The sequence below is a fragment of the Megascapheus bottae genome, chromosome 6 (assembly GCF_031878675.1).
Source record: "Megascapheus bottae isolate mThoBot1 chromosome 6, mThoBot2.hap1, whole genome shotgun sequence".
NCBI lineage: Eukaryota > Metazoa > Chordata > Mammalia > Rodentia > Geomyidae > Megascapheus > Megascapheus bottae.
The window spans coordinates 57688373-57712160 of record NC_143514.1 but is presented as its reverse complement, the minus strand read 5'-3'; the positions used below and the strand labels follow the sequence as shown (position 1 = coordinate 57712160).

General features: G+C 48.2%; 2 protein-coding genes across 2 annotated transcripts; one reads left to right on the top strand and one right to left on the bottom strand.

Moving 5' to 3' along the window:
• Positions 1–12315: 12315 nt before the first annotated feature.
• Positions 12316–14078, top strand: Guca2b (guanylate cyclase activator 2B). The gene is made up of 3 exons (XM_090333787.1): positions 12316–12418; positions 13345–13522; positions 14010–14078. Exons 1-3 carry the CDS (start codon positions 12326–12328, stop codon positions 14066–14068), a joined length of 330 nt encoding a protein of 109 aa, XP_090189913.1. The 5' UTR covers positions 12316–12325; the 3' UTR covers positions 14069–14078.
• Positions 14079–17943: 3865 nt separating this feature from the next.
• On the bottom strand, positions 17944–19853 carry Guca2a (guanylate cyclase activator 2A). Its single transcript, XM_090333786.1, has 3 exons — positions 19737–19853; positions 18582–18789; positions 17944–18213 (listed from the first exon to the last, which is right to left on the bottom strand). Exons 1-3 carry the CDS (start codon positions 19851–19853, stop codon positions 18149–18151), a joined length of 390 nt encoding a protein of 129 aa, XP_090189912.1. The 3' UTR covers positions 17944–18148.
• Positions 19854–23788: the final 3935 nt, after the last annotated feature.

Here is a 23788-nt window from a genome sequence, read left to right as displayed (position 1 = left end):
AAGAATTCCTGAGATCACAGCACAAGCCAGGCTGGGACTTGTAGATGTGCCCCTTCTCCCCATATCAGCCCCAGCATGCAGACTCCTCTCAAACTAGCTGTTAATATTACATCAAACATGTTTCCCCAGGAAAACAGCAGAAGATGGACAAGACTGGACCAGAAAGTCTGGAGTGGAGTGGTCTGTCCCCAGAGCCAACTGTTAGAGCAGCGAGAGACAATTCTCTGCACATTGTATTGCTTTATTAGTTACTTTTGAAAAATAATAATATATTCTTGGCGCAGGAAGGTCACCCCTGTAATCCTAGCTACTCAGGATGCTGAGATCTTAAGATCTCAGTGGCCTGGAAAGCCCACTTTTCCTCGCAGGCCAGCCAGCCTATGAAAGATTGTTGATAGGAAAAATAACACAGAACCCACTGTTACAGCCAAAATAAACTGCAATTGTGTCAAATAAACCTGGAAATGGGTGAGGAAGCAATACACGTAGCTGCCACCGGGGCTACAGAACAGAAGCCAGCACAGTGAGAAAGAAACAGGCAGGACAGAGATGAAGATGGCTCTGGAAACTTCCTCTCTTGAGTTTCCAGGTTCAGCATTTTAAATTATGTGCTATAAGTCCTTTTCACAAATTCAGAGGTAAAGTTGGAAACCCAGGAGGGAGATGTTGAGGACTAAGGGAAACTTCTAGAAGCAATGCAAACTCCCCAGGCCTGAAGGGAAGAGGGACCTCAGGTGTTGGTGACTTCACTCAGGTGTTGGTGAAGGTGTTTCTGGCTGGTGACAGAACCAACAAAAAGAGCCTCCCTAGCTCCAACTGGTTCAAGTGAAATAAGGCAAGTGGGAACCCAAGATTCAAGGACGGTACTGGGAGCCCACTGGTAATCAATACGTGAAGTTAGGGGCTAGAGGTGTCTCTAGCAAATATATGCCATACCTGGGCTTCTATCCTCACCATCTCAGGAAAAAAAAATTTTGGATTTAATACAGACATTCTCACAACCCTATAAGATAGGGAGGGGGGCTGGTGGCCTTCGTTTTATAGATCAGTAAACTGAGGTGCAAGGAAATATTTGTCTAAGGTCATGGTACTATTAAGTACCAGTGCTGAGACTTAAATTGGAGCCTTCAGGTCCATCCAGGAACTCTCTGTCCCACATTGCCTCCTCAGCCATAATGAAGCAGGTTTTCTTAATCCCCCAGAACAACTACACATTTGTTTGGGAACAATGGAGGAAGTGCACATTGTAAAGTACCCACCTTGAGCAAAAAAAAAAAACTGAGGGAAGCTTGAGTCCCTGAGTTTAAGGCCCAGTTTAGCCCTTAGGCACAGGCACATGCACACATGCATGCATGCACACACACACACACACACACACACACACACACACACACACACACACACACACACACACACAGGAGGTCTGAATGACAGCTTTAAATAACAGCCCCACAGCTGCACCTGAAAGCACCACAGCTGTAGTGGCTTTCCTTCAGACCTATTTATATTATTCAGAGCTTTTGAAGTGGCAATATAGTAATACAGCTCTGTAATCCTAGCTACTCAAGAGATCTGAGGATCACAGTTCAAAGCCAGCCTGGGCAGGAAAGTCTGTAAACTCTTATCTCCAATAAGCTACTCAGAAAAAAACAGAAGTGGTGCTGTGGATCAATTGGTAAAGCATCAACCTTGAACACAGAGAGTCTCAGGGACAAAGCCCAGGTCCCGAGTTCAAGCCCCAGGTCTGGCAAAAAAAAAAAAGAAAGAAAGAAAAAGAAAAGAAAAATATGGGGCCAGGAGTTTGGCCTAGTGGTTAAAGTGCTTGCCTAGCATGCATGAAGACCCGGGTTCGATTCCTCGGTACCACATATATAGAAAAAAGCTGGAAGTGGTGCTGAGGCTCAAGTGGTAGAGCTCTAGCCTTGAGAAAGTCCAAGGACAGTGCTCAGACCCTGAGCTCAAATCCAGGACTGGCAAAAAAAAAAAAAAAAGAAAAGAAAAGAAAAGAAAAATATGCCAGCTCCCAAATTCCTAGGACTTGATATGTATTCCCCAACTCAGGGAAATAAATTTAATTATTGAACTTTCCCTCAATTATCTCCCTTTTTAATATGTTCCCTGCAAAGCAGGACTTCGGTTTTAGCTATAGAAGTAAGCTAAACTATTTTAATGCTAGTTTTGGTTTTTCCCCCCCAAAAGGCAAAAGAAATAGGAAAGCCTTAAAATAAGACCAAGTAGGTCAAAAATACTTGAAACAGGGGGCTTTAAGAAAGAGCTGGAAAGATCTTAAGGACTTTTCTTTAGGCGATGCTGTAATCATTTACGCCAGTTATATACAGTCAGGCATAGCTTCACAGGCCATTTTTCTTTACATATTTAATGTATATTCACTCCTCGACATAGGAGCTAGAATCTATTCTGTCAAAGCGGTTGCTTGACATAGCACTGCCATTTTAAGGGCAACCATCTCATAGAAGCTATGTTAGTGAAGCCACATCCTGTTATAAATACTGCTTTTCTGGGGGCTGGAGACATGGCTCAATCTCAGTCACTTATGCCCAGATGCACAAGACATGCACTTACGGCTCAGCAGTGGTGGCATGAGCCACTATAATCCTTTCCTCAGGAGGCTGAGATTTAAGATCAAGGTTAGAAACCAGGCCAAGCAAGAAAGCCCATGAGACTCTTATCTCCAACTAACCACCTAAAAGCCAGAAGTAGAGCTATGACTCAAATGACAAGCACCAGCCTTGAGCAAAACAAAACAAAAAGCTAAGGGACAACTCTTAGGTGATGAGTTCAAGCCCCAGGATCAGGATCAGCACCAAAAAAAAGAAGAAAAAAATACAGTCATCTTTGCAGATTCCAGTGCAGCAGAGAGAGTAAAACTGGTCACATCCCAAGTCTCTGGCTCTATCTCTCTTCCTAAGGCCTGGTGAAATTGATGTGCCACTCCCCTGCAGACTCTGCCACGAAATAGCAGTCACACCAATCTTCACAGGCTGGTGAAAGAGACAGGGAAACGGAATCCCAGCAAGCTCCGCCCACCTCCCTCTCAGCACAGTGTTCCCTCCCTGAGCCATGCCCCAGGAAAGCAGCAGGTCCCTAGTCAAGCTTCTCTCCACAGCGCTGAGAATGCCAACAGTCCCCACCCCACCCCCCCAAAGGGAGGAGGGCACAATTATAGAAAATTCTGCTTACAGTTCAGATTCAATATTTGGAAGGGATAATCCTGAAATAAGAGATTGCTTGATTTCTCTCCCAAACCCATGAATGGTTCATTAGCTCCTATTTGACATTTGATGATTGTGTCTGATTAGCTTTATTGTGAAGTTGGACGCTAAGAAGTCCCCAAGTCAGAGCAATCAAGTTTCACAATGATTCCAACTGCAAATTTGGCATAAATGGCAGCTGGGCCTTGGCCATCAGCAATACTGGGCCCCTAGCCTGCCTGGCAGACACGTGGGGCCTGACTCAGCAGACAGGATTTCTTCAGTGGCTGAAGGGAGAAGGGTTAGACAAAGAACCCCGGAACAGCAGCAGAGATGTTACAGGTCCCCATTGTGGCTGGGGCTGCCTGTCTCTGAAGAATGGAAGATGGAGGCTGTGAACCGCACTGTGGCATTTTAGGGGACTCAGGTTCCAAAAGCAGTCACAATAGAGCTAGCAGGTGTTGGATTCCATGCTGGGCATACCCAAGGGGAAGAGGGGTGGGGCTGAACTGAGGAAGAGGCTTCCTGATAGACTCCCCTCTCCTCAGGATGGGTGAGACCCTCCTCCCTTGGCTACCACCTCCTGAGCATCCCCTCTGGCAGCACCTGTGTGGTCCCTGTGGTCTCCACACCTGCTGTGCTGCACTGTCCTCATCTGTCCCCCCCATCACAGGCCATTTGCAGGCAGAGACTGACTTGGGCAGTTCTGAACCCAACACAGACCTAGAACTCAGGATATAGTTTGCTGGCTGAATGAATTGCACCTTGATGGATTGTTGCTATTATTGATTGCTGTTGGCAGTGGTAAAGTTACAACAAAATACATCTGTATTTTGTCTTTCAGAAGGACACAGACAGAAGCTCTGGCAAGAATGTTCTTGTCACCTTGGCCAGTAGACAGGAGGTGGAAATACTGGCCGAAGTGGACAAAAGATGTGCCACCTAACAGAGCAGATCTGAACCCCAGAGGGCACATGGCACCATCCACAGTGACATTCTCCCTCTTCCTGGTCACCCAAGACCCAATTTCAGTGCCAGGTGCCACTGTGGCCTGAGTTCTTCTGCCCTGTCTGCCATGGCTCAGCCTTGTTCACCTGAACCTTCACCTCCCAGAGAGCACAGGGCTGGCACATCATGGTGGTTTTTCCAGTGAGCCACCCATTTCTTCAGCTGTCTCATGGCTGCATTGGAAGGTTGTTTGGGGGAACAGATATGGGGACTGAATTTTTTTTCACTTCCCCTCAACTCAGGACAGGTGGCTGCTCATTCCATTAACTCACAAGGTAACTAGCCTCACAAAGCAATCATGTCCTACCTGCAGTGCTCACTCATTATCAGCAGGGGGCAGCCTTGACACACTTACTTCTGCTTATTATCCAACCCTAAGGCATTGGAGCTGAGGAAAACAGAGAAATCTGAAAGGATACAGAAGTGAGGAGGGGAAAGAAAGGGAAGGGAGAGGAGGGAAAGGGAGAATCAGAAGGGGAGGGAAGAAAGAGAGGTTACCTGTAAAACAAAATCAATATAACATTATCACAAGCCTGGAAAAATGAGTCAAAAAGAAAAAGATCGAAGCAGTTCCAGTGTAATTGCTAATGTCAGGCAATAATTTGGTTCTGAGTTTCTTGCTGGCCAGAGCAAAAATAGAGCCACTTATTAGGTCACCCACCTGTCAGAAGAAAGCCAGGATTGTATTTCCGAGGCTACTGGAAACTACATACAGCTCCCCCTACAGGGTCTTCCATGTCAACTTCCTTATTTAAATTAGTCACTTCTCTGTTTTAGCCTTTGAGGTGGAATGATTGGTAAGTGCTCTGGCTCCACTTTCAGTCTCATCTTCACTTGACCTCATTCTTGTGAATCCTTCATTCAAAATAGTAGATATGCTGCCAGGTGCCAGTGGCTCATGCCTGTAATCCTAGCTACTCAGGAGCTGAGATCTGAGGGTCATGGTTGAAAGTTGGCCCAGGCAGGACAGTTATCCAGACTTTCATCTCTAATAAACTACTCAGAAAAGGCCAGAAGTGGCGCTGTGGCTCAAGTGGTACATGGTTAGCTTTGGGCACAAAGAAGCTCAGGGACAGCACCCAGGCCTTGAGTTTAAGCCCCAGGACTGATATATATATATATATATGTTTATATATATATGTTTATATATATGTTTATATATAAGTTGTAATATTTATATAATATATAATAATATATGTTGTAGATAAATATTTGTGTTTATATATAAATATTTATATGTGTTTATATCCATAAATAAATATTTATGTTTAAATATATACTGGTATATATTATATATAATATGTGTGTATATAAAACGTAACATTTTACATTATATATTTATATATACATATATATATATGTTGAGGGCAGTATTGCAAGCTAACATTCTAAAATTAAGAGAGAGAAATAGCAAAAACTATAGGCAATATCCTACTAAAACTATGGTTAAATAAGCTTCTTGAGCCACACCCCAAGTTCCTGGATTCTTACTAATTGAAGAGTCTCTTGGATTTGTCTGCTGGAGCTGGCTTCAAACTGAAATCTCAGCTCTCATCGTCTAGAGGAGCTAGGATTACAGGCATGGGCTGCCAGTATCAAGCCTGATGTTTTGCTTCATAGTTTCAGTTCTGCTAGCTGTTCTAGGCAGCTGCTGGGTTGTCAGTTTCCCTGTGTGTGCCGATGTGCTGGTGTGTTGGCATGTACCACGGTTTGTAGGAATGCACTGTCATCACAGGATGCAGGTAAGGTTCTGCTTGTGTGCAGAAAAACAGTCTCTGCAAAACAAAGTAAAACGGGTTCCTGCACGGCAAGGAACCAAATGGGGTAGGTTGGGGTGATTTGATTTGGGGACTTTCCACCCGCTGTTCTTGGAGCTGATCCCGTCTGGGTCCCTGGTGACCTTGATACTGGCAACCCCAGAGTAATGTGCAACTTCTCTTTATGGGAGCCAAGCACAACCTTTGACCCAAGGGAACACATTCTCATTCCTGAACACTTCCTTTTTTGTCCTCCTCAACCTGGGCCATTTGCTGGTCTTCACCTACAGCTCCTTCTTTGTCTGCCTTGCTGGACCTCCCCTGGGTCTCAGCTCTAAAGATGCCGCCATCACCCGCACCTCAATCCAGACTCAGGACTCCAGAAGCAGCTCTTCCCTGATGACAGCATTTAAATCCATGGCCTACACCTCCATGCACAGGCCTGAGGTGCAAGCTCAGCCTTAACATATGAAAGCCAGTCCCTGATTCCCCAGCTGCCCCGTGGCAGCTGCACTTGACCTGGAGCAGCCTCAGCATGGTCCTGAGTATGTGGGCTCTGGCTTCAAGGCATCTCTAGAACTCACCACCCCATTCCGACCCAAGGGTCAGCTACCACATTGCTCTGTGGGAAGAGCTTCGCTAATTTTATTAGCTGCTATGTCTTGTGTGTCGAAACTGGAACTCAGGGCACAACAAGCCATCAGGAAATATTAGTTGATTAAATTACTATGGTGGTGTAATTTGGATGAGGGGGTGAGCCCAGGGCCTTGATTTGCCTGGCAGGCACTCCATCATATAAGCCACAGCCCAGTCCTTTTCATTTTTGTTATTTTTCTAATAGGGTCTTAAATTTACACCTGGGCTGGTCTGAATCGCAATCCTTCTGTTTACACTGGATTGAACCAAGTACACATTATTATGCCCAGCTTTTTTCCTTGTTACCCAGGCTGACCCTGAACTGTGATTCTTTTGATCTGTATCTCCAAAATAGCTAGGGTTATACACATAAACCACCATACCTGGCATTGTTTTTTGTTGTTGTTGTTGTTGTTTTCATTTTTTGAGGCAGGGTCTTGCTATATCACAAAACTGGTTTTGAACTCAAGATCCTCCTGTCTCAGCTCCTACCCCAGGGCTGAGATTACAGGGATATATCCCCTTGATCAAGTTATTGAATGCTCTCAGAGCTTTTATGCATACAAGACATATAAACATGAATTTTTCAAAATTGTTTCACAACTATGGAAATGATAAACACAGACTCTGTGAATATCCAGAACATTCCAGGAAATGGTAAGTGGGCAAATACCATGCAGAGAAGGATACTTCAAGACTGAACTCTAATATTAGTGAGACACTCAGAGTCTATCCACTACTCCAATTTATCAAGTAGTAGATGAATGGGATGTGCTAGCTACTGGTTTAGGAGGGCAAGGCAGGCAAATTTCACAGTAGAAAGATGCAGGAAATGAAATATATGTAAGCATGAATATGTGTGCATGCACACACACACACACACACACACACACACACACACACACACACACACACACACACGACAAGAAAGCTAGTTCCTGGAATATGAAGTAGCAAGACGCTCTCTGAGGTTGAAGGACTGGAAAAGATGTCTTTGAGGAAGCAGTGACTTGGATGAAGCAAGGGGTAGGAAGCAAGGGAAAAGAATCAAGACCACAAGGGAATAATTCTGGAGAAACAGTAAGAAGGCCAGAGGGGCTGAAACCCTGAGAGTTGAGAGCAGATGTGGTTTTGGAATTGAGATCAAAGACAAAAAGGAAAACCTGCAGTACCTGGGGGTGAAGCTCTTTGAAGTTTACTCAGACTAAGAGGTAAGGAGCCATTTATAGCTTGGGAGAACAAATGATTTGTAGATTAGCACAGAGAGATGTGATCTGACTTGGGTTTCGATTGGCTCATTCTGACTCCTGCATGGAGAAAACCCTGAAAAAGGACAAAAGTGATAAAGGGAAATCTAGATGCTTGAGATGGTTCACTTAATATGTCATCTTGCCCAGTTGTTTAGTAAATACCTGATGTTGCTCTGAAAATAGCTTTTTAGTCTGAATTAACATGGGTAATCAGTAGGCTTCAAGTCAAGCAGATTTCCCTGTGCAGTGTGTTTGTGGGCTTTGTCTGGTCAGTTGAAAGTCTTAAGAGCAAAGACTAAGATGTGCTAAAAGAGGGTTCTGCCTCAAGATACAACACAGAAATGCTCCAAGTTTCCCAGCTGCTGCTCTGGCCTGCAGATTCCTGACTTCACACTGTGTTTCATGTAGGATCTCTAAGGTGGAGAAGACTTCTTCTTCAATGATTAGGAAAGATGGTGTAAGATGGAAATGGAGATTTGATTCTGGGGGTACATGGAAGTCCCAGAGGCCACACATGGGGAGGCCAGGTTGCTCTGCTCACAGAGGAGGAAGGAGGTAGACCATGGGCCAATGTCTTTATTAGACCCTAAGTGTTATCCAAATGAGTTTCCCATAAAAGTTGTTTTGGTGTTTGAACCCAGAACCCGTGAAAAGCACTCTACCACTTGAGCCATTTTGTTTTGGAGATCAGGTCTTAGTGACTACCCAGGATGACCCATAACTTGCAGTCCTCCTCCCTCTGCCTTCCGAGTAGCTGTGACTAGAGGTGTGTACTACCACATCTGACTGAGCTATTAGTGTGTTTAAAGCAAGTCGGCACAAATTCCAGGAGGTCATATCGTGACAAAATGGTTACTGTGACACTGCACCATCTATACAGAGGCTGAGCCGGTAGGACAGCCAAGCAGGCCCTATCTAACCTCCCCACAGGGAGCAGATGTGTAATGCAGGTATTGGATGCATTACACTGAAGATTTGGGCAGTGTCAGGGTTAATGCAGCTCTGCCTCTGGTGTAAAAAATAACAGTCAAATATGAATTTAAAATAGATGTGAAGGTGACATAAAATGATGCAGATTCACTACAGATGGCAATATTAACTCTGATGTGACTTTCCAACCTGCCAATCAACCCTACAGATTTTGGAGGTGATAACATGCCAGCTAGTTCCTCCAAGTTAATCTAGACAGAAGAGTGACAAGTGAATTGATGATTGACAAGTTGTAGGATAGGTAGGATGGATGGATTGGTTGGTAGGTAGGCAGGCAGGCAGATAGACAGATAGATAGATAGATGGATAGATAGATAGATAGAGATAGATCTGGAGAACTCTCACTGATGGTGAGAGTTTGGGCCATGATGGAAAGGGTGGCACATGCTGGTTGGAATCTAAAAATATTTTAGAAGAACCTACTGAATCCAGGAGCGAACTGACTTTGGCAAATAAAAGAAAAAGCTGTATCAAGAATGATTGACTCCCAGACTCCCAAAGTCCCACAGAGGCCAAGTGCAAACCCCCCCTCCCATCCCCCCCACTCCATCCTATGGGTGAGAAGTTCCCAGCCTGGCCTGACAGCCCCTCCCCACATACATGTGCAAAGAAGGAAGTCACCTGAAGCACTCATGCATGTCAGCGAGCTGGAGGGTGCAACTGGGATCTGCATTTTAACCAGGCTGGTTTTGATGGATGGTGATTCATTCTTAAGAGATTAGAGGGAGATGGGCTAGACGTATTAATTTGAGTCTTGTCAAGCAAATGAGGAAGTCACACCTTGTTCCCAGAGTAAAGTTGACACATAAAGGGCCCTGGGTCTGAAGAACCAGTTTGCAAACAAGGGATGGAAACCATAGCCACGGGGCCTCCATCTCTCAGGCCTGCTCCTTGTCCCTCCGCCTGAGGGTCTGTGGGCTGAGCTTGTTCTAGTACAAAGAGCAGAGGTATGAGCCACAAGTGGCCTTGAGACAGCTTCCAGCTCTGGTGACCAGTCATCTTCCTACAATGGCTGAGCCTACATCCCCTGCCCAAGGTCATAGAGATAATCAAATCTAGCACTGGACAGAATGGCAGAGAGGCTAGCCTGAGTGGTCAGGGGGTTAGGGCTGTTCCAGCTGTTAAGTGCAGGGACAGAGCTTGTCTGGGGGTGTCCCACAGGCAGGGAAACCACTCTAGGCTGCAGGTACTTCGGGGCTATGCTGGGAAATGTCAGTCTGGAGACAGGGAGTTACCGCGCCCTAAAACAGATGGGTTGCCCCGATCTTCCTCATTGCATCCATCATGAGGCTGTTCATTCTGCTTTCCTCTTCACTGATGAAGAAACAGAGGTTCCGACACGTCAGTCATGTATTTAAGGTCACCCAGAGGTGGCTGTGGGCACTGGGTGTGAACTGAGCTCTCCTCACATTTGGTACCTGTGTTCTTTTCTTGTAGCAGTGCAGGCCGAGCAGAGGTGAGAATTCCGAATGGAGCCCTGGCAGTGGCCTTGCCCCTCTCTGGGCCTGAGACTCCTAGTCCTTACAGTAGACCAAACATTATCCCCATTCTGTGGGATGGAGTGAGGTGACGCACCCTAGACCTTGTGCCAGCGCATAGACTTCAAGACAGGAAAGCTAGCATACGCAGATGGTTACAAGCAGGCTCCAGGATGAGACATATACAAGAGTCCATCCCTATCTTCAGGTCCAAAAAGTGAAGGCTGAAGAGCTAGGAAACTCCAAAGTTCACTAGAACTTTCTTCCATTTCAATGTTAGATAAGAGAGAAGAGAGCAGCTGGGGGAGGGGGCATGTGGAGCAGGGACAGAGGGGGAGCAGGCACTTCCAGCAGGTGCATTGCATCCGTGAAAATAGGACATGGGATTAGGCAGGTTAGGAGGAGGCGGGTACAATGTGGCAGGATGACATGTGAGTTGGAGTAGCACCTCTGATGTCCAGATAGGCCATGGGAGCTTTCGCTCAGTGTTATACAAGAGGCGCCTGCTATATACGCCAGTGTTTGTCTAGCAGTGTTGAGGCCTGGCACAGGCACCATTTATAACCATCTAGCTAGGCTGTGGTGATAGCACCTTCTAGACTTTGCTCTTTTCTCTCTGGCCTGCTTCTTAACCCTGGAGGAGGCACACTCTGCGTTGCCTAATGAGAAACCACTGCAGCTGTGCTCCCAGGAACTCGGGGGGCGGGGGGAGGGCAGGCCCCACTGCTCCCACTCTAACTGTAGGCTCCATATTCTGTAGTGAAGGAAGATGACACAGCTGCAGCAAAACTAGGATTTGAACCCAGGTCCTTCTGTTCAAGACTGCTCTCTCTCTCTCTCTCTCTCTCTCTCTCTCTCTCTCTCTCTCTCTCTCTCTCTCTCTCTCTCTCTCTCTCTCTCTCTCTCATATTGGCTTCTGAAAGACACACTGACTAAAAGGGTCACACATAGTGAGGCATGGCTGGGAGATGACAGGCAGAAGCCTGAGCAGTCTTGTCAGAGAGGTCAGAGAGATAGTTCATCCAGGACTATAATCCCAACTACTCAGGAGATAGAGATTAGGACTGCAGTTTGAGGCCAGCCTAGATTAAAAAGTTAGAGAGGGGCCAGGAGTTTGGCCTAGTGGTTAAAGTGCTTGCCTAGCATGCATGAAGACCCGGGTTCGATTCCTCACTACCACATACATAGAAAAAAGCCGGAAGTGGTGCTGAGGCTCAAGTGGTAGAGCTCTAGCCTTGAGAAAGTCCAAGGACAGTGCTCAGGCCCTGAGCTCAAGCCCAGGACTGGCAAAAAAAAAAAAAAGTTAGAGAGATCCTATCTCAGTCTGGGTGTGGTGACATCCATCTGTCATCTTAGCTATATGAGAGGGTGAAGATCAAGGTCCAGACTGTCCAGACCTTATCTAAAAAAATAACTAAATCCAAAAAGGGCTGGAGGTGCTGTTCAAGCGGTAAGAGCATATGCCTAACAGCGTAAAACTTCTAAGTGCAACCCCCAGGAGAAGGGCCAAAGGTAGTCCCTAAATTGAACTCGGGAGGGGAATGGTCTTGGGGAGTTGGTTCTATAGAACTCTGCCACTGGCCCTCTGTCTGCTTCTTATCTTACAGAAAAAACAAAAACTACAGGCTGACCTGGGCCGAAAAGAGAACAGGTCATTTTACCTGGTGAGACTGCAACATGCTCCCCCTGCTTTTCTACTCCTGGAGGAATCATGAAGCAAGAAAAAGTAGAGTAGCCCCAGCCCTCTGCATTTGACAACCACTACTATGTCCTGGAGAGCTGGCCTCCCTCCTGCTCCTCCTACTCCTCCTGCTCCTCCTCCTCTTCCACCTCTCTTCCTGGGAACCAGCTCTGGGTTTGTCAGTAAGCCAGAATTCTGTCAGACCCACCCAGCTGGCCAGTTAATGAATGACCCAGGCTCTGGAGCCTGGCCTATAAGGAGTTGCTGGCTGGGAAGCCAGGTGGACAGCGGCTGCAAACACACATAGGGAGCCATGATGGGGAGCAGGGCTGTGCCAGGATGCCTGTGGGAGGTGGCTGTTGTTCTCTTGTTGGTGTTGCAGAGCACACAGTCAGTCCACATCAAGGTGAGTCCCTCTGGCCAGTCACTGCTCCCCCCTACCCGGTCCCTTCTGGAAAGCCCTGAGATCAGCTCCACAGCCATCACAGCTAAAGCTCAAGACAGCCAGGGGGTAGATAGCCCAGGTGATGGAGAGGATGGGAAAGATCTGCTGTTTATTCAGCTCTGCTCTCCAAGGCTGCCACTGGGCATGAGGATTAAGCTGTGGAACAAGACGGGGGCTCCGGTTTGGGGAAGCCCAGGGGAAGAAGCTCCTTTCATGCTCCCATCTCTGTGCTCACCTACACATGGAAGAGGAATAATTTCAGAACAACTTCCTTGGCAGGGAAGGGCAGAAAATGTAGGATAAGCAAAAGAACTGGTTTCTAGATAGAGGGCACAGCATGTGCAAAGGCCCAGTGTCCTTCTTGAGGCCTGGAGCCAGGAAGGAGCCATGGAAAAGATCCTGTGCACTGAATGTCTGGACACTGTCAGCCTCCCGAAACTCAGTGTGTCGGGGAGAGCCCAGATGTGGCCCAGTGGTTTCATCCCTGAACAGGCAAAGTCTCCTGAGTGGGGAAGGATAATCAGTTGGAAGAAGGAGTTCCAGGGTAAGTTGAGATTTACCTTGGCCAGCTGCTGTCATCCCACTATGTTGGCTCAAGGGTGCAGCCAGTTGTCCTGGATTGGCAGAGCGCATGTATTAGGGACACCGGAGCCTTGACCTGCGGGGCTTCACAGCACACAAGGATGTTTCGGCAGCTCTTCCCAGACGCAGGCTGCCTAAGGGTGTGGTGGGAGGAGTCTGATGCCCCTTCCTCCCCATGGGTCACTCTTCCAGTGGCCTAGACAGGAAGGGTTCACAGGACCTGAGGTCCAGGACTCCTGGGTCTTATGGCAATGCCCACTTCCAGCCTAGGGTTTGACAGCCTGCATCTCCTCTGCTCCCTGCAGTACCAAGGCTTTCAGGTCCAGCTGGAATCGGTGAAGAAGCTGAGTGACTTGGAGGTGGCCAGTCTCCACCTGCAGACCCAGAGACCCCTGCCTTCTGTGTGCTACCACCCAGGCCTACCCTCGGACCTCCTCCCCATCTGTGCCTCCCAGGAAGCAGACAGTATCTTCAAGGCTTTGAGTATGTGCTGCTCCTGGTGGCTGTGGAGAGGGAGGTTCAAGAACCCCCAGGGCTTTCTCACTCTGTGGTTTGAGCACAGCCATCAGAACCTTGTAGGCAGGGGACCTCTCTCAAAAGCTTCCCTGGTGGGAGGAGAACAGGTCCATAAACAGATAGGGAAGCACAGCACACAGGTGAGACTAGACAATGTGACAAAGCCTGGAAGCATGACCTAGGGCCCCAGCAGGCATTCTCAGAGACCAGTCCTGTGCAGGCCCTTTGTATCTGCCTCCAGCCAAGGCCTCTGTTAGTCTGTCCACATAACACAGAGCTGGGGGTGAGAGTACCCCATCCTCTCTAGGAAAGACAGCACGAAATCGTCCTATTCCATACCTGTGAGGAAGACACTTGGATCCTCCTGCTCAGCCCCTCTGCAGCCTGGCCAGCAGCAACTGTGACTGTACAGCTCCTAGATCCAGAATCCACTGGCATTCTTTCTCCTACTCAGAAACCATCGCTTTCGATGAGTGTGAGCTGTGTGTGAATGTCGCCTGTACTGGCTGCTGAGGTGACCCTGGGTGTCCTGTGCCGTCCTGGATGCCTGTTCCTCAGACCCCAGCCCGTTTCCTGCACTGCTGTCCACCCTTTGCACAGGCAAAGGCTCCTGGCTGCCATGTTCCTCACCAACTCCCCTGGGTGGCTGGCTCTGGAGCCAGGCAATGGGGAACCAGGTTGGAGGAACCTCCACACAGTCCTGCTCCAGAATAAAGCTTCTATCCAGAGTCAATGTCTGTTTGTCCATCCACAGGCACCATATGCAAGAGTATCTTGGGAAGCTGGGTGGGCCAAGAAGGAAGTCTGGAATTCCCCTTAAGTTCCTAAGATCTGAGGATCTGGTTCATTTCTCCCCAATTTTGTAGATAAGAGAGCTGGGGCACTGGCAAGAGAATCATCCAAGCCACAGAAAAATCCAGTCTTGTGAGCTCTAGGACCCTTACTTAGTTTTTGGAACTAGCAAGGGGGTTGGGAGGGGAGGGTGATGAGCGGGGGGGGGGGGGGTGAGGGTCGGAGGGGATCTGCTGGTGCTTTCCCTTGGTGAGTATCAGGGCTAACTGCCCCCTTCGCTTTGTGCTCCTTTCTCTCCCTGTGCCCTCTATCTTTCAAGGCTCTCTGGTCCACTCCATGTGGGAGACTCTATCTCTTTCTCTCCTGCCTAGTGGTCTTGGGGAGTTGGAAGCATAGCCAGCATTGGTAAATAGTCCAGGTGCCATCTGAAACCCTTGACAGAAGAAATTCCCCAAATTCTCATGATCACCTGACGAAGCCAATAAAATTCTTATCTCCTTTACCAATGAAGAGAATCCGTATAAGAGAGACACATTTAGCCTAGTCATTTACCAAAGCAGCCAAAGTGGGTTCTCCCAGACCACAGTGGTGTGATCACCCCATCCCTGCCATTCTGTGTCAGCGGCCCTGAGGGGAGGGCTCAGAGCAGCCACATCCTCACGGTGACCTTCAGGCTTGACATTTCTGAGAGCACGTCTCTCCACTGCACGGGCTCCTCCTGGGCCATCATGCTAGGTGACCAGGATGAGGGCAGCAGATGTAAGAGGTCCTTGCTCTCTGAAAGCTCCCTAGGACCACAGGGGATCCCCAGGAAGCTGCCTGGCCTGACTGCCCAGTTTAGCTAGTGAGGCTCACAGCCTCTTCCTCCCTCTCCCTCAAGGATGCTGGTTGAGACTCTGCCTGCTGTAGCTCTCTGTGCTGTTACTACTCACTTTCTACTGCTACTGAAGTCAGACTAGAGCTTTCCTCGTGGTCCTGGGCCCTGTAGTGTAGGCACTCCATTCTAGAGGAACATCAGAGCACTTCTCTGACAGTTGTGACTCCCCAGTGCCATGTCTCAAGTCTAACCTGACCCCAAGCACCAACTGGATGCATCACTCATTTCCCCCTAGTTAGCGCTGCAACGTGCAGCTTCCTGGTGGAGACAGCGAGGGGAACTGTCACGGCTGGAGCACTGAGCATGTGCAGCCAGAGGGCTGTGCCATTGCCCCAGAACAGAGGGCCAGTGCCACCTACGGTGTTCGTGGGAGCTTTTTGGTTGTTGTTGTTTTTAATTTTTACTTCCTCCTTTGCCTCTTTTTTCTTTCTTTTCCTATAATTGCTCTTCTTCTCTTCTTCCTCCTTTTCCCCTTCCTTCCCTTTTCCTTTTTCTTCTCGTGTGTGTGTGTGTGTGTGTGTGTGTGTGTGTGTGTGTGTGTGTGTACTAAACTTGGATCTTAAACTGAAGAGACTGGGCATTGTCCCTGAGATTTTTTGTTCAAGTCTAGTGCTCTACCACTTGGGCCACTTTCAGCTTCTTCATCCTCCTTCTATCACCATCACCAACTCCTCCTCCTCCTCCTCTTCTTTCTCTTCTTCTTCTTCTTCTTCTTCTTCTTCTTCTTCTTCTTCTTCTTCTTCTTCTTTTCTTCTTCCTCTTCCTCTTCCTCTTCCTCCTCCTCCTCCTCCTCCTCCTCCTCCTCCTCCTCTTCTTCTTCTTCTTCTTCTTCTTCTTCTTCTTCTTCTTCTTCTTCTTCTTCTTCTTCTTCTTCTTCTTCTTCCTCTTCTTCTTCTTCTTCTCCTTCTCCTCCTCCTCCTCCTCCTCCTCCTCCTCCTCCTCCTCCTCCTCCTCCTCCCCTTCTTCTTCTTCTTCTTGATCTCTTTTAATTAAGGATCTCTTTTTTGTTCCATGCTATTGTAATACTGCAATGGACATGGCAAGGAGCCTATCTCTCAATATACTTCATATAAATCCACCGAAGGTGGACTTGTTGGATCACATGGTACATCTAATTTTACTTAAAGGGAGGCTATCCATATGATGTTCCATAATGGTTGCAAATGATTTACATTTCTACCAAAAGCACACATGATCCTCTTTTCTCCACATCCTCGCTAATGTTTGTTATTCTTCTAAGAGCCATCTTAGAATAGATGCAGAGTGGCATGTCATTACGGTTTTAATGTGTATTCCCCCAGTGATTAGTGACCTTGTGTGTTAAATGCTTGTGGATGTATCAAAAGAGAAAGTTCTCAGGCCCTTTGCCCACTTTAACACTGGATTGTTCTCTTGCTCCTGAGTTATTCGAGTTCTTACATATTTTGAAGGTTAAACCTTTATCAGATGTTTGGTCCACTAATATTTCTCTCATTCTGTAGCTTGTCTCTTTATCCTGCTGATGATTCTTTTAGTCATACAAATGCTTTTTTAGTTCGATGCATTCCCCTTTGTCTATTTTTGTTACTTATACTTTTGGGGTCACATTCAAGAAACACTTGCCAAGACCAATGCCCGGAAATGTACTCTCATCTTTTTTTCTCTAATACTTCTGTAGTTTCAGCTCTACCATTCAAGCCTTTAATCATTTTGAGCTGAATTTTGGATAAGGCTTTAGTTTCATTCTTTTGCCTGCAGACATCCTACTTTCTTGTCAACATGTAGTCAAGTCTATTATTTCCTTGTGTGATTTTTGTCTTTTTTTTTTTGCTAAGCATCATTTGTGAATTGATTTCTGGTGCTTCTATCTTCATATCTCTATCTTCATATCCTGCAACTTTACCAGATTTATTAGTTTTAACAAGTACTTTTTTGGTGGAGTCTTCTGTGTATAAGCATATAATCTGCCAGCACAGACAATTTGCCTTCTCTCTTTCTGTGCCAAATGCCTTATTTTTCTTGACTAGTTGCTATGTCTAGGATTTTCTAGCACTGTGTTGTCTGGGGAGCTGTCATTGCTGGAGCACTGAGCATGTCAGCCAGAAGGCTGTGCCATTGCCCCGGAACAGAGGACAACCTAGAGTGTTTGTGGGAGCTTTTTGTTTGGTTGGTTGTTTTAATTTTTACTTCCTCCTTTGCCTCTTTTTTCTTTCTTTTCCTACAGTTAGTTATTCTTCTTCTCTTCTTTTTTTTTTTTTTGCCAGTCCTGGGCTTGAGCTCAGGGCCTGAGCACTGTCCTTGGACTTTCTCAAGGCTAGAGCTCTACCACTTGAGCCTCAGCACCACTTCCAGCTTTTTTCTATGTATGTGGTACCGAGGAATCGAACCCGGGTCTTCGTGCATGCTAGGCAAGCACTCTACCACTAGGCCAAACTCCCGGCCCCCTCTTCTTCTCTTCTTCTTCCCCCTGTGCTCACTGGTGTCTTGGTGACTTCAATGATCTTGGAAAACTTGGAAGAAAACCAGAGACTCTCTACCCATTGGGTCATGGTTTAGAGATACAGATCCGCTCTGTACCTGTGTGTGGTGGTAGCCCCAAGTGGTGGGCTGCTAGATAAAGGATTGGGGTCCTTCTACTATGTACAGTAAACTGAGTTTCCCAAAGCAGTATCCACACAATACTGGATGATGCTGGACTTATGGATGAAAGAAGAAATGGAGGCAACACTGGGAGTACTTGAAGCTCGTTTATTGGCTGAGGGCTGGCACAGATCTTGGAAAGCGTGGCCCAGCTCCTCCACTTCCCCAGCCCCTTTCTGAGCTGTTCTCTCTTTACCTCTCCCCACTCCCAGCAGGACAGATTGAAATGCTAAGACTTGGAATATCGCAGGCTGCCCTTCCAGTAGAAAAAAGGGCTTCTTTGTGGATTGGGAAGAGGCAGAGACCTAGCATCCAGTACATGCAGCATAGGCACAGATCTCACACATGCCTGGGTCGTCAGCGATGGCCTCTAGACAGGAGAAATGAGGTCTGGTGAGAACCAACCAGCTTCCCATCTCCCAAAGCCTCTTGGCAACCAGCCCCCAGGAGAATCAGGCTGGGATGAGCTCTCTGCCTCAAACAAGCTTACAAAGATCACCGAAGCCAGCTAATCAGAGAAGAGGTTCTAACCCAGCAAGGAGACACAGGTAAGCCCAGTGAATGGAGTGCATCCTCCCAGCCACTTCCTCCTCAGTGCCAAATTCTAAAGCAGTGTGCTGAACCCACCAATCAGAGCTAAGCTGCTCCTCTGAGCCTCCCCAATCAGAGCACAGCTCTTCCTGGAGAAGACTACTCCAGGAACTCCCCAATGCTGCCTGCAGAGAGAAGGCCACTCACCCAGTCTCCGCAGAATCTGTTCTACATCCGGTTCCTTGCAGAGGGGCCTGAGTTCTTCTGGAAAATTAGCAGAGCTGCAGAGCCTGGGAGCAACTGGCTCCCTAAGCAAGGGGGAAAGCTTCCTGAGGCTGCCAGGCCTGGGCTCTGGGAGCTTCCCCAGGTCTTTAAGCTTCTTCACTGACTCCAGAGGAAAGGAGAAATCTCCATCCTGGAAGAGACAGAGCAGAATATGAGGCCAGGCGGAGGTTGCCTGTATCTCTGGTAAACAGACCAGTGCCTGTGCATGCAGTGAAAGGAGATGCTCTGCTGGGGGACTGTGGGAGTCAGAGCTAGCATCTTGACATTAGGCACAGTAAAGACCTTAGGTTCTACGTACTGTCCTCTGCAGAATGGAGGAATAGACACGGTGCTCCAAGGACACACGATGTAGCTCACCAGGAGCCAGTGTGCTAGTTTTTTTTTTTTTTTTTTGAGGGAGGTGATGCAGAGGCCAGGATCCAGGCATTGTAGCACCACATGGCCTGTCCAGGCTGTGTTCTACCCACATTAATGTTATGTGGGTATGTTACCCTCCTTAGAGGATATGTCTTCACTCCCAGCCTCTGGCCTAGTTTTTGTGTGAGAAGCAATGAAAAGCTTCTAGAGGCCTCTTCTAAAGAGCAAGACCCATGCTGAATGCCAGGCTGGGCTCTAAAGGGTGCGGGGAGGGGGGCAGCCTTGTAAGGTAGATAGATACACTCATCTAGCAGGACCTCCACGAGTCTGTGTGATTCTGGGACCCAGCCAAATGCTCATGCTGAGCAACTGAATTTGCACCCCGTTCCTTTAGGCCATGTGCTCATGGTCTCTGGTGAAACCTTCCTGAGACTCTTTCCTCCTCTTGTAAAATAGAACTAATAGTGATCAGTCTCCTGCTCTCCGATTGTTGGTGAGCTGCAGTGAGACTGGAGGGCAGGAACTGGCACCGCAGGTCACGTCATTCTCTTCCCAACACATGTTTCTCTCCTGTCTACCTGGATTCTCTCTCCTGCAGGTTTGGAGGGAAAGGCATGAGTGGCTGGCAGGGCTGAAAAGGGGCACTTGCCTGGAAGCTGAAGCTACCAAGTACCCCCCATTACCCCAGCTCCAAAATGATGAGGTCTCTTGGGGACATACCTTCACGGTGACACTTCCTGCCAGGGTCAGCCAGACCCCTAGGAGACACAGTGCGGAGAGCAGGCAGGCATTCATGGCAGCAGTGCTCAGAGGAGCAGACTGGCCAGTGCTGGACATCAGGGACAAACTATGCGGCTTTTTAAAGAGGCCTCGGTTACTCAGTAACCTTGAGTTTGTCAGAAGTGCATCTGTTGCCTGTCAGGCCTCATCAGATAAGACCAAGGCCCCAGGAGATAAGAGATCAGCCGAGCCTGGCAGAGTCCTGCCCCTCCCTGGGCACCACTTTGACCCACAGCTGGGCTGGGTCAGCATACTCTGGGCCAGGCCCTGAAGACCCAACCCTGCACTTGAGGAAGGCCCAGACCCAGCCCAGGACAGTGAAAACAAGGCAATCAGGTTGAGGGTGGGAGAGGGCAGGGCACCCAGGCGGGAGTCAGAGAATTTCCTCTAAGGAGTCGGGGGAATTTCCTCCAAGGAGGATAGGCAGAGTGGCAGGCCATTTTGTGAAGACAGTGTTCCATTGGAGCTGCCTGATGGAATGTGAGTCAGCGGGGGAAGGGAGTTTGGGATACAGACGAACCTGCAGACCAACGAGGTTTCAGGCTGTGATTTTAGGGAAGGGTTCATTTTGGCCATTCCTGAGTCTGTCCTCAAATCCCCATCTACTACTCTATTTTTGAGGTGTGTGGCTGAGGAAGACATTTTCTCATCTATGATTGCCATTGCCCTTGTGAGGACAGAGATGAAAACCTTCCCTGTGGGCAGATGCTATTGTTCTGAGCATTAGATGTAGTTTTCAAGGGTTTAGCTCAAAGTCTGTCACCCAGGAAGCCCTTAGTAGATGGGTCCTTTTGTTACATTCCCCTCCACAGGGACTCCTGGCATGGCTCTGAGAGCCATGTGGCTGCCTGGTCTATATCCTGTCCTCCTCCTGTGTGAGCCCCTCTGTCCTGCAGCCTCAGTGGTGACAGGCCCTCCCACACGCCTCTGGCTGGGATCACTAGTGGGCACTCGGCCTCCCCAGCTGGCTCCTCTTTGGCACTGGGGGACAGTGTACAGCTATTGTGTAATTTATGGTGAGCAGGGCCCCTGGACTCAGGAGAAAGAACAACAGTGGGACCTCCGTCTTGCTATTACATAAACCAGGCAGATGTTTAAAGAGAGGATAGTAGAGTCAATACTGCGGAAGAAGGCACAGGAGGGAGAAGAGCCTGACAATAAGGAAATGAAGGGCCCAGTCTGGCAGGATCAGGAAGCACGGGGTTTTCCTGAAACTTGTCTCTCCTCACTGGTGTGTGCGTGTGTACAAATGCCTATGTATGCCAAGCTGCATGCATATCATCTGTAACTGAAATGTGTTCTGTGTGCACACTGAAGTGTTTGTATATGCCAGTGTGTATATACATGGAGGGATGGGTGTAACCATGTGTGGCAAGGTATATATGTGAATGCTTAAGGGGCGCGCGTGTGTGTATGTGTGTGTGTGCGCACGTGTGTCTCTGCAGAATTGTATATCTGCAGTATGTCCATTCTACCCTGGAAGAGCAGGGTGAGAATGTGCAATACAGGTGTGGGTGCAAGGATCTGCAGTGAAAGTGAGGCAGTAGTGTAGCAAAGGGGTCCCCAGTGAAGGTGGGGTGGGAAAAGGTTAAGACTCGGCTCAGGAGTGAGCCAAGGTCAAGGCCTGGGATTGGAGGTGAGTTCAGGTAACACTGAGGTAGCAGCTAGGGATGGAAGTTGGATTTGGGGTCCTGATTAGGATCTGGGTTAGAATGGAGCTGATGTGAGAATGTAGGATTAGTCTGGAATCTGGGTGGGGGCGGGGGGGAGGTCGTCGGCAGCTTGATGTGAGGATTAATGGATGCCTAGGTTGGTTCAGACTGGATTAGGGCTCCTTGGAGGGTGTGCAGTTGAAGTGGAGGTGTGGTGGGGTGGGGTTTATGATCAGGGTTAGAACACAGATGACGTGGGAAGCTAAAGCTGGGCTTTGATTTGGCATTAAGGATGGGGCTGGGCAGCCACTAAAGTGTGGAGGAGCCCTTCCCATGCTCACCCACTGCGCTCTTCAGTCTCCTCTCCCTAGGGTGTGGCTTAGTTGGGGATAATGTAAGGGCTCCTACTGTCTCTTCTTCCCAGGCCTCCTGGTCAAGGTTTCCTGGTAAGAAGCAGGGATGGAGGGAACAGGACTGCAGAAGTGACATCACATCACACTGTGGGAAAGAGGAAGTAGCTCCCAGGCCTTAGCCCTTCCCAGCCGCACCTTTGACATTGGCTCTGGGAAAGAGGAAGCCATTCTTCTTCCCTCATCCCCTCAGCTCCCTGCCCAGCCTGGTTCTGGCTGAGTTCAGGCCCCAAGATGAGCAGGACCCAGGGTGAGAGTCTGGGGCGTGGGAAACTTGGGGTTCTGAGAGGACCCTAAGATGCAGCGTCAGTTTCTGAAAATTAGTGATGTGCACATTTCAGGTTTCCTAGAAAATGTTCCTATCCACCTGGTCTCTGCAAGCCTGACTTTCTCTATCAAACACCTACCCAGATTGTCTGCTGTGAGCCAAGTCTGTGGAGATCCCAGGCCCACCTAGGGACCGGTGTGTGACTGAGTGTTGTGGGGTCCGCAGGTCTTGCCATGATCAAGCAGAGCTTGTGCCAGGCTCTGGGTTGAGAACTTTCCAGTGGTAGAAACTGGACTAACCCCAGTGCACAGGTACCATTTACTCCAGTACCTGCACCCTGGCCCATTCTTGAGCTGAACGTCTTTGCATGGGTGCCCTTGTTGTGGTTCTCATATATCCATTAGTTGTGTCCATGAAAGCTTAGTCCTTTCAGGCCTGCCTCCATTTCCCTGCGTGTCACAGGCCCAAGCTCACTTCAACAGGAAGGCCTGGAAACAGAGCCAGGGAGGAACCTGGAGACTTACCGTTCTGTGCGACCTTGAAAGGAGTGTGGCCCACAATCCAAAGGCTCACCTTTAAAACTTATAAATGTGTTTTAGATGTTATAAAAAAAATCTCTGGTTTCTGCAGAAACCTATAGGAGCCCACAAGTAGACATTAGGATGAATTTGAATCTATCTACTGTAGGACTATGTAAGAAATAACTACAACCCATTGCATAGATAGGTAAACTGAAACTTAGCGACTCAGAGAGGTTAAGGAACCATGACTTTCTCAGGGATGTATATGTTGTATTGGTTGTGCACTGTAAAAAGGCACCTGGCCAACAGACAGCATATGCGTAGACACAAACATGAGGCTACGTCAGCCTACAGGAAGGCAGCATTTTTTCAGATTTATTACCAGATGGATTTGTGGTCAGGTAGCTATAAATTCCAGATTAGAATCCAGTTCTTTCAAATGCCAAAGGAAATCCTGCTTTCCATTTAGTCTACAACACATACCTCCTATGTTATCTTCCTGGTACCAAACTCTTATCTTTGTTCCTTTTCCAGAAAAGGAAAAGAAAGGAGTGGTCACCAAGTCAGACTCTGTGGGCCAATGATGGCCGTTTTAGAGAAGGAACCCAAGGCTCCGAGTGATTGGTGTCTCACACAGTAGATGCTGACTGGGTACTTGGAATCGAGTGACCTGAGTCCAATTCAGGATTCTCATGCCAAGGTCCTTTTCCTCCCCCAGGTCCCAGATGGGTCGGTTCCTTCCCTTGATGCTCCAGGGCAGCTGGGGAGTGGACAGCAGGTGTGCCTACTCGTTTACGCACAGTACTATCCCCGCAGTCTCACCTGGATGAGGTGATGGAGAGCTCATTCACCATCTGCTCCACATCACAGTTGCTTCCTCCTCCTCCCCAACTCTGAGGCACAGCCACCGAAGCAACTTCCTACCCTAAGGAGAACAGAGAAGCAGACAGCGCTGGAACCATGTGTCCCAGGAGCTCCTTGCGGAGAATGGGACATGGACACAGACTCCATGGAGGCCGTGAGGGGACAAGCCTGGAGGTAACAGGTCCTTGGGGCCAGGCTACAGGACACTTACCCTGAGAGGAGACCTTAGCCAATGGGAACTTGGAACTGGAAGCTTCAGAGTGAAATGACATATGGC